This window comes from Oncorhynchus nerka, linkage group LG12 (assembly GCF_034236695.1).
Source record: "Oncorhynchus nerka isolate Pitt River linkage group LG12, Oner_Uvic_2.0, whole genome shotgun sequence".
NCBI lineage: Eukaryota > Metazoa > Chordata > Actinopteri > Salmoniformes > Salmonidae > Oncorhynchus > Oncorhynchus nerka.
The window spans coordinates 3745120-3766551 of NC_088407.1; the positions used below are offsets into that span (position 1 = coordinate 3745120).

A 21432-nucleotide genomic window follows, 5' to 3' on the forward strand; every position below is an offset into this window, starting at 1 on the left:
ACTCTAACAGACACACTCTAACAGACACACTAACAGACACACTAACAGACACTCTAACAGACACACTCTAACAGACACACTAACAGAGACACTCTAACAGACACACTCTAACAGACACACTAACAGACACACTCTAACAGACACACTCTAACAGACACACTCTAACAGACACACTAACAGAGACACTCTAACAGACACTCTAACAGACACACTCTAACAGACACACTAACAGAGACACTCTAACAGACACACTCTAACAGACACACTAACAGACACACTCTAACAGACACACTCTAACAGACACACTCTAACAGACACACTCTAACAGACACACTAACATAGACACTCTAACAGATACACTCTAACAGACACACTCTAACAGACACACTAACAGACACACTCTAACAGACACACTCTAACAGACACTCTAACAGACACACTCTAACAGACACTCTAACAGACACTCAGACACACACTAACAGACACTCTCTAACAGACACACAGACACACTCTAACAGACACACACTAACAGACACACTAACAGACACTCTAACAGACACACAGACACACTCTAACAGACACTCTAACAGACACACTCTAACAGACACTCTAACAGACACACTCTAACAGACACACTCTAACAGACACTCTAACAGACACACTCTAACAGACACACACTAACAGACACACTCTAACAGACACACACTAACAGACACTCTAACAGACACTCTAACAGACACACTAACAGACACTCTAACAGACACACAGACACACTCTAACAGACACTCTAACAGACACACTCTAACAGAGACACTCTAACAGACACTCTAACAGACACACTCTAACAGACACACTCTAACAGACACTCTAACAGACACACTCTAACAGACACTCTAACAGACACACTCTAACAGACACACTCTAACAGACACACACTAACAGACACACTCTAACAGACACACTCTAACAGACACACTAACAGACACTCTCTAACAGACACTCTAACAGACACACAGACACACACTAACAGACACTCTCTAACAGACACACTCTAACAGACACACTAACAGACACTCTAACAGACACACTCTAACAGACACACTAACAGAGACACTCTAACAGACACACTCTAACAGACACACTAACAGACACACTCTAACAGACACACTCTAACAGACACACTCTAACAGACACACTCTAACAGACACACTAACAGAGACACTCTAACAGACACACTCTAACAGACACACTCTAACAGACACACTCTAACAGACACACTCTAACAGACACACTAACAGACACACTCTAACAGAGACACTCTAACAGACACACTCTAACAGACACTCTAACAGACACACTCTAACAGACACTCTAACAGACACACTCTAACAGACACACTCTAACAGACACACACTAACAGACACACTCTAACAGACACACTCTAACAGACACACTAACAGACACTCTCTAACAGACACTCTAACAGACACTCTAACAGACACTCTAACAGACACACTCTAACAGACACTCTAACAGACACACAGACACACACTAACAGACACTCTCTAACAGACACTCTAACAGACACACTCTAACAGACACACTAACAGACACACTAACAGACACTCTAACAGACACACTCTAACAGACACACTAACAGAGACACTCTAACAGACACACTCTAACAGACACACTAACAGACACACTCTAACAGACACACTCTAACAGACACACTCTAACAGACACACTAACAGAGACACTCTAACAGACACACTCTAACAGACACACTCTAACAGACACACTCTAACATACACACTCTAACAGACACACTAACAGACACACTCTAACAGACACACTCTAACAGACACTCTAACAGACACACTAACAGACACTCTAACAGACACTCTAACAGACACACTCTAACAGACACACTAACAGAGACACTCTAACAGACACACTCTAACAGACACACTCTAACAGACACTCTAACAGACACACTCTAACAGACACACTCTAACAGACACACACTAACAGACACACTCTAACAGACACACTCTAACAGACACACTAACAGACACTCTCTAACAGACACTCTAACAGACACTCTAACAGACACTCTAACAGACACACAGACACACACTAACAGACACTCTCTAACAGACACACTCTAACAGACACACTAACAGACACTCTAACAGACACACTCTAACAGACACACTAACAGAGACACTCTAACAGACACACTCTAACAGACACACTCTAACAGACACTCTAACAGACACACTCTAACAGACACACTCTAACAGACACACTCTAACAGACACTCTAACAGACACACTCTAACAGACACACTCTAACAGACACACTCTAACAGACACACTCTAACAGACACACTCTAACAGACACACTAACAGACACACTCTAACAGACACTCTAACAGACACTCTAACAGACACTAACAGACACACTCTAACAGACACTCTAACAGACACACTCTAACAGACACACTCTAACAGACACACACTAACAGACACACTCTAACAGACACACTCTAACAGACACTCTAACAGACACTCTAACAGACACTCTAACAGACACACACTCTAACAGACACACTCTAACAGACACTCTAACAGACACACTCTAACAGACACACTAACAGACACACACTAACAGACACACTCTAACAGACACACTCTAACAGACACACTAACAGAGACACTCTAACAGACACACTCTAACAGACACACTAACAGACACACTCTAACAGACACACTCTAACAGACACACTAACAGACACACTCTAACAGACACACTCTAACAGACACACTCTAACAGACACACTCTAACAGACACACTCTAACAGACACACTCTAACATACACACTCTAACAGACACACTAACAGACACACTCTAACAGACACACTCTAACAGACACTCTAACAGACACACTAACAGACACTCTAACAGACACTCTAACAGACACACTCTAACAGACACACTAACAGAGACACTCTAACAGACACACTCTAACAGACACACTAACAGACACACTCTAACAGACACACTCTAACAGACACACTCTAACAGACACACTCTAACAGACACACTAACAGAGACACTCTAACAGACACACTCTAACAGACACACTCTAACAGACACACTAACAGACACACTCTAACATACACACTCTAACAGACACTCTAACAGACACACTAACAGACACTCTAACAGACACACTCTAACAGACACTCTAACAGACACTCAGACACACACTAACAGACACACAGACACACTCTAACAGACACTCTAACAGACACACTCTAACAGACACTCTAACAGACACACTCTAACAGAGACACTCTAACAGACACTCTAACAGACACACTCTAACAGACACACTCTAACAGACACACACTAACAGACACACTCTAACAGACACACTCTAACAGACACACTCTAACAGACACACTCTAACAGACACTCTCTAACAGACACTCTAACAGACACTCTAACAGACACACAGACACACACTAACAGACACTCTCTAACAGACACACTCTAACAGACACACTAACAGACACACTAACAGACACTCTAACAGACACTCTAACAGACACATTCTAACAGACACATTCTAACAGAGACACTCTAACAGAGACACTCTAACAGACACACTAACAGACACACTAACAGACACACTCTAACAGACACACTCTAACAGACACACTCTAACAGACACACTCTAACAGACACACTCTAACAGACACACTCTAACAGACACACTAACAGACACACTCTAACAGAGACACTCTAACAGACACTCTAACAGACACTCTAACAGACACACTCTAACAGACACACTCTAACAGACACACTCTAACAGACACACTCTAACAGAGACACTCTAACAGACACACTCTAACAGACACACTCTAACAGACACACTAACAGACACACTAACAGACACACTCTAACAGACACACTCTAACAGACACACTCTAACAGACACACTCTAACAGACACACTCTAACAGACACACTCTAACAGACACACTCTAACAGACACACTCTAACAGACACACTAACAGACACACTCTAACATACACACTCTAACAGACACTCTAACAGACACACTAACAGACACTCTAACAGACACACTCTAACAGACACTCTAACAGACACTCAGACACACACTAACAGACACTCTCTAACAGACACACAGACACACTCTAACAGACACACACTAACAGACACTCTAACAGACACTCTAACAGACACACTAACAGACACTCTAACAGACACACAGACACACTCTAACAGACACTCTAACAGACACACTCTAACAGAGACACTCTAACAGACACTCTAACAGACACACTCTAACAGACACACTCTAACAGACACACTCTAACAGACACACTCTAACAGACACTCTAACAGACACACTCTAACAGACACACACTAACAGACACACTCTAACAGACACACTCTAACAGACACACTAACAGACACTCTCTAACAGACACTCTAACAGACACTCTAACAGACACTCTAACAGACACACAGACACACACTAACAGACACTCTCTAACAGACACACTCTAACAGACACACTAACAGACACTCTAACAGACACACTCTAACAGACACACTAACAGAGACACTCTAACAGACACACTCTAACAGACACACTAACAGACACACTCTAACAGACACACTCTAACAGACACACTCTAACAGACACACTCTAACAGACACACTAACAGAGACACTCTAACAGACACACTCTAACAGACACACTCTAACAGACACACTCTAACAGACACACTCTAACAGACACACTAACAGACACACTCTAACAGAGACACTCTAACAGACACACTCTAACAGACACTCTAACAGACACACTCTAACAGACACACTCTAACAGACACACTCTAACAGAGACACTCTAACAGACACACTCTAACAGACACACTCTAACAGACACACTCTAACAGACACACTAACAGACACACACTAACAGACACTCTAACAGACACACAGACACACTCTAACAGACACTCTAACAGACACACTCTAACAGACACACTCTAACAGACACACTCTAACAGACACTCTAACGGACACACTAACAGACACTCTAACAGACACTCTAACAGACACTCTAACAGACACACAGACACACACTAACAGACACTCTAACAGACACACTAACAGACACGCTAACAGACACACTCTAACAGACACACTCTAACAGACACACTCTAACAGAGACACTCTAACATACACTCTAACAGACACACTCTAACAGACACACTCTAACAGAGACACTCTAACAGACACATTCTAACAGAGACACTAACAGAGACACTCTAACAGAGACACTCTAACAGAGACACTCTAACAGACACACTCTAACAGAGACACTCTAACAGACACTCTAACAGACACACAGACACACACGAACAGACACTCTCTAACAGACACACAGACACACTCTAACAGACACTCTAACAGACACACTCTAACAGACACACTCTAACAGACACACTCTAACAGACACTCTAACAGACACTCTAACAGACACACAGACACACTCTAACAGACACTCTAACAGACACACAGACACACTCTAACAGACACTCTAACAGACACACTCTAACAGACACTCTAACAGACACTCTAACATACACTCTAACAGACACACAGACACACACTAACAGACACACTCTAACAGACACACTAACAGACACTCTAACAGACACACTCTAACAGACACTCTAACAGACACACTAACAGACACACTAACAGACACGCTAACAGACACACTCTAACAGACACACTCTAACAGACACACTCTAACAGACACACTCTAACAGAGACACTCTAACAGACACACTCTAACAGACACACTCTAACAGACACACTCTAACAGAGACACTCTAACAGAGACACTCTAACAGACACACTCTAACAGAGACACTCTAACAGACACTCTAACAGACACTCTAACAGACACACTCTAACAGAGACACTCTAACAGACACACTCTAACAGACACACTCTAACAGACACACTCTAACAGACACACTCTAACAGACACACTCTAACAGACACACTAACAGACACACTCTAACAGACACACTCTAACAGACACACTCTAACAGAGACACTCTAACAGACACACTCTAACAGACACACTCTAACAGACACACTCTAACAGACACACTCTAACAGACACACTAACAGACACACTCTAACAGACACACTCTAACAGACACACTCTAACAGACACACTCTAACAGACACACTCTAACAGACACACTCTAACAGAGACACTCTAACAGACACACTCTAACAGACACACTCTAACAGACACACTCTAACAGACACACTAACAGACACACTCTAACAGACACACTCTAACAGACACACTCTAACAGACACACTCTAACAGACACACTCTAACAGAGACACTCTAACAGACACACTCTAACAGACACACTCTAACAGACACACTCTAACAGACACACTAACAGACACACTCTAACATACACACTCTAACAGACACTCTAACAGACACACTAACAGACACTCTAACAGACACTCTAACAGACACTCAGACACACACTAACAGACACTCTCTAACAGACACACAGACACACTCTAACAGACACACACTAACAGACACTCTAACAGACACTCTAACAGACACACTAACAGACACACTCTAACAGACACACACTAACAGACACACTCTAACAGACACACTCTAACAGACACACTCTAACAGACACACTAACAGACACTCTCTAACAGACACTCTAACAGACACTCTAACAGACACACAGACACACACTAACAGACACTCTCTAACAGACACACTCTAACAGACACACAGACACACTCTAACAGACACACAGACACACTCTAACAGACACTCTAACAGACACACTCTAACAGACACACTCTAACAGACACTCTAACAGACACACTCTAACAGACACTCTAACAGACACACTCTAACAGACACACACTAACAGACACACTCTAACAGACACACTCTAACAGACACACTCTAACAGACACACTAACAGACACTCTCTAACAGACACTCTAACAGACACTCTAACAGACACACAGACACACACTAACAGACACTCTCTAACAGACACACTCTAACAGACACACTAACAGACACTCTAACAGACACTCTAACAGACACACTCTAACAGACACACTCTAACAGACACACTCTAACAGACACTCTAACAGACACACTCTAACAGACACACTCTAACAGACACACTCTAACAGAGACACTCTAACAGACACTCTAACAGACACACTCTAACAGACACACTCTAACAGACACACTCTAACAGACACACTCTAACAGAGACACTCTAACAGACACACTCTAACAGACACACTCTAACAGACACACTCTAACAGACACACTAACAGACACACACTAACAGACACTCTCTAACAGACACACTCTAACAGACACTCTAACAGACACACACTAACAGACACTCTAACAGACACACAGACACACTCTAACAGACACACTCTAACAGACACACTCTAACAGACACTCTAACAGACACACTAACAGACACTCTAACAGACACTCTAACAGACACTCTAACAGACACACAGACACACACTAACAGACACTCTAACAGACACTCTAACAGACACACTAACAGACACGCTAACAGACACACTCTAACAGACACACTCTAACAGACACACTCTAACAGAGACACTCTAACAGACACTCTAACAGACACACTCTAACAGACACACTCTAACAGACACATTCTAACAGAGACACTCTAACAGAGACACTCTAACAGAGACACTCTAACAGACACACTCTAACAGACACTCTAACAGACACTCTAACAGACACACAGACACACACTAACAGACACTCTCTAACAGACACACAGACACACTCTAACAGACACTCTAACAGACACACTCTAACAGACACTCTAACAGACACTCTAACAGACACACAGACACACACTAACAGACACACTCTAACAGACACACTAACAGACACTCTAACAGACACTCTAACAGACACACAGACACACTCTAACAGACACTCTAACAGACACTCTAACAGACACACAGACACACACTAACAGACACACTCTAACAGACACTCTAACAGACACACTAACAGACACGCTAACAGACACACTCTAACAGACACACTCTAACAGACACACTCTAACAGAGACACTCTAACAGACACACTCTAACAGACACACTCTAACAGACACACTCTAACAGAGACACTCTAACAGAGACACTCTAACAGACACACTCTAACAGAGACACTCTAACAGACACTCTAACAGACACTCTAACAGACACTCTAACAGACACACTCTAACAGACACACTCTAACAGACACACTCTAACAGACACTCTAACAGACACACTCTAACAGACACACTCTAACAGACACACTCTAACAGACACACTCTAACAGACACACTCTAACAGAGACACTCTAACAGACACACTCTAACAGAGACACTCTAACAGACGCACTCTAACAGACACACTCTAACAGACACACTCTAACAGAGACACTCTAACAGACACACTCTAACAGACACACTCTAACAGAGACACTCTAACAGAGACACTCTAACAGAGACACTCTAACAGAGACACTCTAACAGACACACTCTAACAGACACACTAACAGACACACTCTAACAGAGACACTCTAACAGACACACGAACAGACACTCTAACAGACACACAGACACACTCTAACAGACACTCTAACAGACACTCTAACAGAGACACTCTAACAGACACACAGACACACTCTAACAGACACACTAACAGACACACTCTAACAGAGACACTCTAACAGACACTCTAACAGACACACTCTAACAGACACACTCTAACAGACACACTCTAACAGAGACACTCTAACAGAGACACTCTAACAGACACACTCTAACAGAGACACTCTAACAGAGACACTCTAACAGACACACTCTAACAGACACACTAACAGACACACTCTAACAGAGACACTCTAACAGAGACACTCTAACAGAGACACTCTAACAGACACTCTAACAGAGACACTCTAACAGACACTCTAACAGACACACTCTAACAGACACACTCTAACAGACACACTCTAACAGACACTCTAACAGACACACTCTAACAGACACACTCTAACAGAGACACTCTAACAGACACTCTAACAGACACACTCTAACAGAGACACTCTAACAGACACACTCTAACAGAGACACTCTAACAGAGACACTCTAACAGACACACTCTAACAGACACACTCTAACAGAGACACTCTAACAGACACACTCTAACAGACACACTCTAACAGACACACTCTAACAGACACACTCTAACAGACACACTCTAACAGACACACTAACAGAGACACTCTAACAGACACACTCTAACAGACACACTAACAGACACACTCTAACAGACACACTCTAACAGACACACTAACAGAGACACTCTAACAGAGACACTCTAACAGACACACTCTAACAGACACACTCTAACAGACACACTAACAGACACACTCTAACAGACACTCTAACAGACACTCTAACAGACACACTAACAGACACTCTAACAGACACACTCTAACAGACACTCTAACAGACACTCAGACACACACTAACAGACACTCTCTAACAGACACACTCTAACAGACACACTCTAACAGACACACTAACAGACACACACTAACAGACACTCTAACAGACACACTAACAGACACTCTAACAGACACACAGACACACTCTAACAGACACTCTAACAGACACACTCTAACAGAGACACTCTAACAGACACTCTAACAGACACACTCTAACAGACACACTCTAACAGACACACTCTAACAGACACACACTAACAGACACACTCTAACAGACACACTCTAACAGACACACTCTAACAGACACACTAACAGACACTCTCTAACAGACACTCTAACAGACACACAGACACACACTAACAGACACTCTCTAACAGACACACTCTAACAGACACACTAACAGACACACTAACAGACACTCTAACAGACACTCTAACAGACACACTCTAACAGACACACTAACAGAGACACTCTAACAGAGACACTCTAACAGACACACTAACAGACACACTCTAACAGACACACTCTAACAGACACACTCTAACAGACACACTCTAACAGACACACTAACAGACACTCTCTAACAGACACTCTAACAGACACACAGACACACACTAACAGACACTCTCTAACAGACACACTCTAACAGACACACTAACAGACACACTAACAGACACTCTAACAGACACTCTAACAGACACACTCTAACAGAGACACTCTAACAGAGACACTCTAACAGACACACTAACAGACACACTCTAACAGACACACTCTAACAGAGACACTCTAACAGACACTCTAACAGACACACTCTAACAGACACACTCTAACAGAGACACTCTAACAGACACACTCTAACAGAGACACTCTAACAGACACACTCTAACAGACACACTCTAACAGAGACACTCTAACAGACACACTCTAACAGACACACTCTAACAGAGACACTCTAACAGAGACACTCTAACAGACACTCTAACAGACACACAGACACACTCTAACAGACACTCTAACAGAGACACTCTAACAGACACACAGACACACTCTAACAGACACACTAACAGACACACTCTAACAGAGACACTCTAACAGAGACACTCTAACAGACACACTCTAACAGAGACACTCTAACAGACACACTCTAACAGAGACACTCTAACAGACACACTCTAACAGAGACACTCTAACAGACACACTCTAACAGAGACACTCTAACAGACACACTCTAACAGACACACTCTAACAGACACACTCTAACAGACACTCTAACAGACACACTCTAACAGACACTCTAACAGACACTCTAACAGAGACACTCTAACAGACACTCTAACAGACACACTCTAACAGACACTCTAACAGACACACTCTAACAGACACACTCTAACAGACACTCTAACAGACACTCTAACAGAGACACTCTAACAGACACTCTAACAGACACACTCTAACAGACACTCTAACAGACACACTCTAACAGACACACTAACAGACACTCTAACAGAGACACTCTAACAGACACTCTAACAGACACTCTAACAGACACTCTAACAGACACACTCTAACAGACACTCTAACAGACACACTCTAACAGAGACTCTAACAGACACTCTAACAGAGACACTCTAACAGAGACACTCTAACAGAGACACTCTAACAGACACTCTAACAGACACTCTAACAGACACTCTAACAGAGACACTCTAACAGACACTCTAACAGAGACACTCTAACAGACACTCTAACAGACACTCTAACAGACACTCTAACAGACACACTCTAACAGACACACTCTAACAGAGACACTCTAACAGACACTCTAACAGACACACTCTAACAGACACTCTAACAGACACACTCTAACAGACACACTCTAACAGAGACACTCTAACAGACACTCTAACAGACACACTCTAACAGACTCTAACAGACACACTCTAACAGACACTCTAACAGACACACTCTAACAGACACACTCTAACAGACACACTCTAACAGACACACTCTAACAGACACTCTAACAGACACTATAACAGACACACTCTAACAGACACACTCTAACAGACACTCTAACAGACACACTCTAACAGACACTCTCTAACAGACACTCTAACAGACACTCTAACAGACACACAGACACACTCTAACAGACACTCTAACAGACACACTCTAACAGACACTCTCTAACAGACACTCTAACAGACACACTCTAACAGACACACTCTAACAGACACACTCTAACAGACACACTAACAGAGACACTCTAACAGACACTCTAACAGACACACTCTAACAGACACACTCTAACAGAGACACTCTAACAGAGACACTCTAACAGAGACACTCTAACAGACACTCTAACAGAGACACTCTAACAGAGACACTCTAACAGACACTCTAACAGAGACACTCTAACAGAGACACTCTAACAGACACACTCTAACAGAGACACTCTAACAGACACACTCTAACAGACACTCTAACAGACACTCTAACAGACACACTCTAACAGACACACTCTAACAGACACTCTAACAGACACACTCTAACAGACACTCTAACAGACACACTCTAACAGACACTCTAACAGACACTCTAACAGACACTCTAACAGACACTCTAACAGACACACTCTAACAGAGACACTCTAACAGACACTCTAACAGACACACTCTAACAGACACACTCTAACAGACACTCTCTAACAGACACTCTCTAACAGAGACACTCTAACAGAGACACTCTAACAGAGACTCTAACAGAGACACTCTAACAGACACTAACAGAGACTCTAACAGAGACACTCTAACAGACACACTCTAACAGACACTCTAACAGACACTCTAACAGACACACTCTAACAGACACACTCTAACAGACACTCTAACAGACACACTCTAACAGACACTCTAACAGACACTCTAACAGACACTCTAACAGACACTCTAACAGACACTCTAACAGACACTCTAACAGACACACTCTAACAGAGACACTCTAACAGAGACACTCTAACAGACACACTCTAACAGACACACTCTAACAGACACTCTCTAACAGACACTCTCTAACAGAGACACTCTAACAGAGACACTCTAACAGAGACACTCTAACAGAGACTCTAACAGAGACACTCTAACAGACACTAACAGAGACTCTAACAGAGACACTCTAACAGAGACACTCTAACAGACACTCTAACAGACACTCTAACAGACACTCTAACAGAGACACTCTAACAGACACTCTAACAGACACTCTAACAGACACTCTAACAGACACTCTAACAGAGACACTCTAACAGACACTCTAACAGAGACTCTAACAGAGACACTCTAACAGAGACACTCTAACAGACACTCTAACAGAGACACTCTAACAGAGACACTCTAACAGAGACTCTAACAGAGACACTCTAACAGAGACACTCTAACAGACACTCTAACAGAGACACTCTAACAGAGACACTCTAACAGACACTCTAACAGAGACACTCTAACAGAGACACTCTAACAGACACACTCTAACAGACACTCTAACAGAGACACTCTAACAGAGACACTCTAACAGAGACACTCTAACAGACACACTCTAACAGACACTCTAACAGACACTCTAACAGACACTCTAACAGAGACACTCTAACAGAGACACTCTAACAGAGACACTCTAACAGAGACACTCTAACAGACACACTCTAACAGACACTCTAACAGAGACACTCTAACAGACACTCTAACAGAGACACTCTAACAGACACACTCTAACAGACACTCTAACAGAGACACTCTAACAGAGACACTCTAACAGACACTCTAACAGAGACACTCTAACAGACACTCTAACAGACACTCTAACAGAGACACTCTAACAGACACTCTAACAGACACTCTAACAGAGACACTCTAACAGACACTCTAACAGACACTCTAACAGACACACTCTAACAGAGACACTCTAACAGACACTCTAACAGACACTCTAACAGACACACTCTAACAGAGACACTCTAACAGACACTCTAACAGAGACACTCTAACAGACACTCTAACAGAGACACTCTAACAGACACACTCTAACAGACACTCTAACAGAGACACTCTAACAGAGACACTCTAACAGACACACTCTAACAGACACTCTAACAGAGACACTCTAACAGACACTCTAACAGACACTCTAACAGAGACACTCTAACAGACACTCTAACAGACACTCTAACAGAGACACTCTAACAGACACTCTAACAGACACTCTAACAGACACACTCTAACAGAGACACTCTAACAGACACTCTAACAGACACTCTAACAGAGACACTCTAACAGACACTCTAACAGACACTCTAACAGACACTCTAACAGACACTCTAACAGAGACACTCTAACAGAGACACTCTAACAGACACTCTAACAGACACTCTAACAGACACTCTAACAGAGACACTCTAACAGACACTCTAACAGACACTCTAACAGACACACTCTAACAGAGACACTCTAACAGACACTCTAACAGACACTCTAACAGACACTCTAACAGAGACACTCTAACAGACACTCTAACAGACACTCTAACAGACACTCTAACAGAGACACTCTAACAGACACACTCTAACAGAGACACTCTAACAGACACTCTAACAGACACTCTAACAGACACTCTAACAGAGACACTCTAACAGAGACACTCTAACAGACACTCTAACAGACACTCTAACAGAGACACTCTAACAGACACTCTAACAGACACTCTAACAGAGACACTCTAACAGACACACTAACAGACACTCTAACAGAGACACTCTAACAGACACACTCTAACAGACACTCTAACAGAGACACTCTAACAGACACACTCTAACAGACACTCTAACAGAGACACTCTAACAGACACTCTAACAGAGACACTCTAACAGACACACTCTAACAGACACTCTAACAGAGACACTCTAACAGACACTCTAACAGAGACACTCTAACAGACACTCTAACAGAGACACTCTAACAGACACTCTAACAGACACTCTAACAGACACTCTAACAGACACACTCTAACAGACACTCTAACAGACACTCTAACAGACACTCTAACAGAGACACTCTAACAGACACACTCTAACAGACACTCTAACAGAGACACTCTAACAGAGACACTCTAACAGAGACATATTGTTTTAGTTATGTTGTTTGTTTATGTATTTTAAATGTGTATGACTGTCCTTGTCTATCAGTGTGGTTGTGGATCCCAGGAAGAGAAGCTGCTGCTTCTGTAAAAGCTAATGAGGATCCTAATAAATAAGTAAACACACACACACACACACACAAACTAGCTCTCAGATGGCTAACGGTTGTGGTCTTTTCCTTTCCAACCAGAGTCATCCATGTCAAAGATGGAAGTGGGTGATGAGGAGGAGGGTGATACCGTGATGACTGTCTCCTTCCAGTACACTGAGCAGTCTGACGATGACGATGGGATGCTGATGAGCAGCAATCCCTTGACACCCTCTGAAACCCCGCCCACCTCTGCAACAGGTAGCCACTCACAAGTTAAATATGTTCAGTGAGCCTTTATATTCTTAGTTCTACATTCTTTACCCTTCGTGCCTTGTTCTAAATTCTGTGTTCTTATATTCTTAGTTCTACATTCTTTACCCTTCGTGCCTTGTTCTAAATTCTGTGTTCTTATATTCTTAGTTCTACATTCTTTACCCTTCGTGCCTTGTTCTAAATTCTGTGTTCTTATATTCTTAGTTCTACATTCTTTACCCTTCGTGCCTTGTTCTAAATTCTGTGTTCTTATATTCTTAGTTCTACATTCTTTACCCTTCGTGCCTTGTTCTAAATTCTGTGTTCTATGTTCTAAATTTTACATTCTAAATTCTGTGTTCTAAAATTGTCCAGGAGCCAATAGTGGTGTTGGTGAAGTCCAGAAAGGAGGAGAGAAGAGGATGAGAGAGGAGGAGGAGAGAGGAGGAGGAGGAGGAGGAGAAAAGAGTAGAGGAGGAGAGAAGAAAATGAGAGAGTATCAGAGAGAGCTGGCTGAACCGGTGTTTCAGGGCAAGAACACGGTCATCTGTGCCCCAACCGGTGAGACAGGCTGCTGGGACACACACACACACACACACACACACACACACACACACACACACACACACACACACACACACACACACACACACACACCCTGTAAAAGGAGGAAGGGTGGCTGGGCAGAGGAGGTTTGAAGAGTATTCCTTTTAAACAACCTATTGTTTTATTTCACTGTCATAAGATACTAATTATCTGACAACATTAGGTTATTATCTGACACCATTAGGTTATCAGATACTAATCATCTGACACCATTAGGTTATCAGATACTAATCATCTGACACCATTAGGTTATCAGATACTACACATCTGACACCATTAGGTTATCAGATACTAATCATCTGACACCATTAGGTTATCAGATACTAATCATCTGACACCATTAGGTTAATATCTAACACCATTAGGTTAATATCTAACACCATTAGGTTATCAGATACTAATCATCTGACACCATTAGGTTAGTATTTTAGACCCTATTCCCTATATAGTACACTAGTATAGACCCTATTCCCTATATAGAGCACTACTTTAGACCAGAGCCCTATTCCCTATATAGTACACTACTATAGACTAGAGCCCTATTCCCTATATAGTACACTAGTATAGACCCTATTCCCTATATAGAGCACTACTATAGACCAGAGCCCTATTCCCTATATAGTACACTAGTATAGACCCTATTCCCTATATAGTGCACTACTATAGACCCTATTCCCTATATAGAGCACTACTTTAGACCAGAGCCCTATTCCCTATATAGTACACTAGTATAGACCCTATTCCCTATATAGTACACTACTTTAGACCAGAGCCCTATTCCTTATATAGTACACTACTTTAGACCAGAGCCCTATTCCCTATATAGTGGTACTACTATAGACCAGAGCCCTATTCCCTATATAGTACACTACTATAGACCCTATTCCCTATTATAGTACACTAGTATAGACCCTATTCCCTATATATTACACTACTTTAGACCCTATTCCCTATATAGTACACTACTTTAGACCCTATTCCCTATATAGTACACTACTTTAGACCCTATTCCCTATATAGTACACTAGTATAGACCCTATTCCCTATATAGAGCACTACTTTAGACCAGAGCCCTATTTCCCTATATAGTACACTACTATAGACTAGAGCCCTATTCCCTATATAGTACACTACTATAGACCAGAGCCCTATTCCCTATATAGTACACTACTTTAGACCCTATTCCCTATATAGTACACTAGTATAGACCCTATTCCCTATATAGTACACTAGTATAGACCCTATTCCCTATATAGTACACTACTATAGACCAGAGCCCTATTCCCTATATAGTACACTAGTATAGACCAGAGCCCTATTCCCTATATAGTACACTAGTATAGACCAGAGCCCTATTCCCTATATAGTACACTAGTATAGACCCTATTCCCTATATAGTACACTAGTATAGAACAGGGGGTCATTTGGGACATTCATTAATGTTCATCCAATGGGAGAAGTTTCCCTGTTGATTGATTGACCATCTTTCCCAGGCTGTGGGAAGACGGTGGTTGCCCTGGCGATCTGTGAGCAGCACCTGAAGGTTAAGGGTAAGGGGGCGAAGGTCGTCTTCATGGCAACCAAGGTGGACGTCTTCAACCAGCAGTATAAACTGTTCCAGGAACATTTCCAAGAGAAAGACCCTGACATCAGGTACACACACACACACACACACACACACACACACACACACATGCACTGGAGCACACGCAAAGATACACACACACATGCACTTTAAAAAAAAACGTTTTGTTGTGTGTATCTCAGGATCGACGGCCTTTGCGGTAACCAGGGCGACCAGCTGTCAATGAAGGTGGTAATGGAGAACAATGACATCATCGTCTTAACCCCTCAGATCCTGGTAGGCACACACACACACACACACACACACACACGCCAGCTTAGGCTCCTGAGAGGAGAAAAAGGGAGGACCATCCTTCTCAGTGAATGTAATAGTGAAAAAAAAATATTTAAAAATAAACAACATTAGCTTAAACTATACTAAATATATTCACATCACCAAACACATTGAAGGTCTACAGTAGCCTCAACAGCACTCTGTAGGGTAGCACCATGGTCTACAGTAGCCTCAACAGCACTCTGTAGGGTAGCACCATGCTCTACAGTAGCCTCAACAGCACTCTGTAGGGTAGCACCATGGTCTACAGTAGCCTCAACAGCACTCTGTAGGGTAGCACCATGGTCTACAGTAGCCTCAACAGCACTCTGTAGGGTAGCACCATGGTCTACAGTAGCCTCAACAGCACTCTGTAGGGTAGCACCATGGTCTACAGTAGCCTCAACAGCACTCTGTAGGGTAGCACCATGGTCTACAGTAGCCTCAACAGCACTCTGTAGGGTAACACCATGGTCTACAGTAGCCTCAACAGCACTCTGTAGGGTAGCACCATGGTCTACAGTAGCCTCAACAGCACTCTGTAGGGTAGCACCATGGTCTACAGTAGCCTCAACAGCACTCTGTAGGGTAGCACCATGGTCTACAGTAGCCTCAACAGCACTCTGTAGGGTAGCACCATGGTCTACAGTAGCCTCAACAGCACTCTGTAGGGTAACACCATGGTCTACAGTAGCCTCAACAGCACTCTGTAGGGTAGCACCATGGTCTACAGTAGCCTCAACAGCACTCTGTAGGGTAACACCATGGTCTACAGTAGCCTCAACAGCACTCTGTAGGGTAACACCATGGTCTACAGTAGCCTCAACAGCACTCTGTAGGGTAGCACCATGGTCTACAGTAGCCTCAACAGCACTCTGTAGGGTAGCACCATGGTCTACAGTAGCCTCAACAGCACTCTGTAGGGTAACACCATGGTCTACAGTAGCCTCAACAGCACTCTGTAGGGTAGCACCATGGTCTACAGTAGCCTCAACAGCACTCTGTAGGGTAGCACCATGGTCTACAGTAGCCTCAACAGCACTCTGTAGGGTAACACCATGGTCTACAGTAGCCTCAACAGCACTCTGTAGGGTAGCACCATGGTCTACAGTAGCCTCAACAGCACTCTGTAGGGTAGCACCATGGTCTACAGTAGCCTCAACAGCACTCTGTAGGGTAGCACCATGGTCTACAGTAGCCTCAGCAGCACTCTGTGGTTTTAGCACCATGGTCTACAGTAGCCTCAACAGCACTCTGTAGGGTAGCACCATGGTCTACAGTAGCCTCAACAGCACTCTGTAGGGTAGCACCATGGTCTACAGTAGCCTCAACAGCACTCTGTAGGGTAGCACCATGGTCTACAGTAGCCTCAACAGCACTCTGTAGGGTAGCACCATGGTCTACAGTAGCCTCAACAGCACTCTGTAGGGTAGCACCATGGTCTACAGTAGCTTCAACAGCACTCTGTAGGGTAACACCATGGTCTACAGTAGCCTCAACAGCACTCTGTAGGGTAGCACCATGGTCTACAGTAGCCTCAACAGCACTCTGTAGGGTAGCACCATGGTCTACAGTAGCCTCAACAGCACTCTGTAGGGTAACACCATGGTCTACAGTAGCCTCAACAGCACTCTGTAGGGTAGCACCATGGTCTACAGTAGCCTCAACAGCACTCTGTAGGGTAGCACCATGGTCTACAGTAGCCTCAACAGCACTCTGTAGGGTAGCACCATGGTCTACAGTAGCCTCAGCAGCACTCTGTGGTTTTAGCACCATGGTCTACAGTAGCCTCAACAGCACTCTGTAGGGTAGCACCATGGTCTACAGTAGCCTCAACAGCACTCTGTAGGGTAGCACCATGGTCTACAGTAGCCTCAACAGCACTCTGTAGGGTAGCACCATGGTCTACAGTAGCCTCAACAGCACTCTGTAGGGTAGCACCATGGTCTACAGTAGCCTCAACAGCACTCTGTAGGGTAACACCATGGTCTACAGTAGCCTCAACAGCACTCTGTAGGGTAGCACCATGGTCTACAGTAGCCTCAACAGCACTCTGTAGGGTAGCACCATGGTCTACAGTAGCCTCAACAGCACTCTGTAGGGTAACACCATGGTCTACAGTAGCCTCAACAGCACTCTGTAGGGTAGCACCATGGTCTACAGTAGCCTCAACAGCACTCTGTAGGGTAGCACCATGGTCTACAGTAGCCTCAACAGCACTCTGTAGGGTAACACCATGGTCTACAGTAGCCTCAACAGCACTCTGTAGGGTAGCACCATGGTCTACAGTAGCCTCAACAGCACTCTGTAGGGTAACACCATGGTCTACAGTAGCCTCAACAGCACTCTGTAGGGTAATACCATGGTCTTCAGTAGCCTCAACAGCACTCTGTAGGGTAGCACCATGGTCTACAGTAGCCTCAACAGCACTCTGTAGGGTAGCACCATGGTCTACAGTAGCCTCAACAGCACTCTGTAGGGTAACACCATGGTCTACAGTAGCCTCAACAGCACTCTGTAGGGTAATACCATGGTCTTCAGTAGCCTCAACAGCACTCTGTAGGGTAGCACCATGGTGTAGCCTGAAGGACAGCTAGCTTCCTCGTTTAGTCTACTCAACAACCTGACTCAAAACAGAGAGGAATGATATTTATGTTCTCTAGCGGGCTACACTGCAACTCTTCCAGTCAAAATAAGCGTTGAGTTTTTGTTGACTCTATTGCCACCGGGGGCCCCACCGGGGACCGCACCGGGGGCCGCACCGGGGACCGCACCGGGGGCCGCACCGGGGACCGCACCGGGGTAACCTGCTAAATTGCTTGCTGTACACCGGTGGTCGCCAACCGGTCGATTGTGATGTGTGTATGTGGCTGCTATGACAGTGATCATGCTGTTTGTATGTGGCTCCTATGACAGTGATCATGCTGTTTGTATGTGGCTGCTATGACAGTGGTCATGCTGTTTGTATGTGGCTGCTATGACAGTGGTCATCCAGTACAGGCAAATGCAACTCTCAGAACCTCAGCCTCACCTTATCTTACTGTGGTTCTCTCTCTCTCACTACCCTCTTTCCTCTCCCTAACTGCCTCTCTCTCTCTCTCTCTCCCCCCTGATCTCCTCTCTCTTTCCCTCCCTCTCACTCTCTACCCTGCTCTCCTCTCCTCTCTCCCGCTCCCTACCCTCCTCTCTTTCTCTCTCTCGCACCCTCTCTCTCTCCTCTCTCTCTCTCTCTCTCCTCTCTCTCTCTCTCTCCTCTCTCTCTCTCTCCCTACCCTCCTCTCTTTCTCTGTCTCTCTCTATCCCTCTTTCTCTCTCTCGCGCCCTCTCTCTCTCCTCTCCCCTCTCTTCTCTCCCTACCCTCCCTCCCTGTCTCTCTCTCTAGGTGAATGCCATGGCCCAAGGGGAGGTTCCCTCTCTCTCTTGCTTCTCTCTGTTGATTCTAGATGAGTGTCACAACACCACAGGGAAACACCCCTATAACATCATCATGACGTCATACCTGGATGCCAAGCTCAGCACGGAGCAGAACGGACAACACCTGCCCCAGGTAGAGTCACAGAAACACATACCTGCACTGCTACTGTCTGTCATGATAATGATGATGACCAATGATTATGTTCTATTGCCCTCCCCTCTTCCTTCCCCCCTCCCCTCCCCTCCCCCCTCCATTACCCTCCTCTCTCCTCTCCCTTCCCCCTCCTCTAC

The 21432-nt window shown here is 43.9% G+C and overlaps 1 protein-coding gene across 1 annotated transcript in view; it reads left to right on the forward strand.

The window, feature by feature from the left end:
* The window catches only part of rigi (RNA sensor RIG-I), a 67085-nt gene that overhangs the window by 21077 nt on the left and 24576 nt on the right, over positions 1–21432 (forward strand). The window contains exons 5-9 of the mRNA XM_065025145.1: positions 15072–15230; positions 15600–15785; positions 17324–17483; positions 17598–17691; positions 21110–21274. Of these exons, the coding sequence (XP_064881217.1) occupies positions 15072–15230; positions 15600–15785; positions 17324–17483; positions 17598–17691; positions 21110–21274 (764 nt within the window). The remainder of the gene's footprint in view (positions 1–15071; positions 15231–15599; positions 15786–17323; positions 17484–17597; positions 17692–21109; positions 21275–21432) is intronic.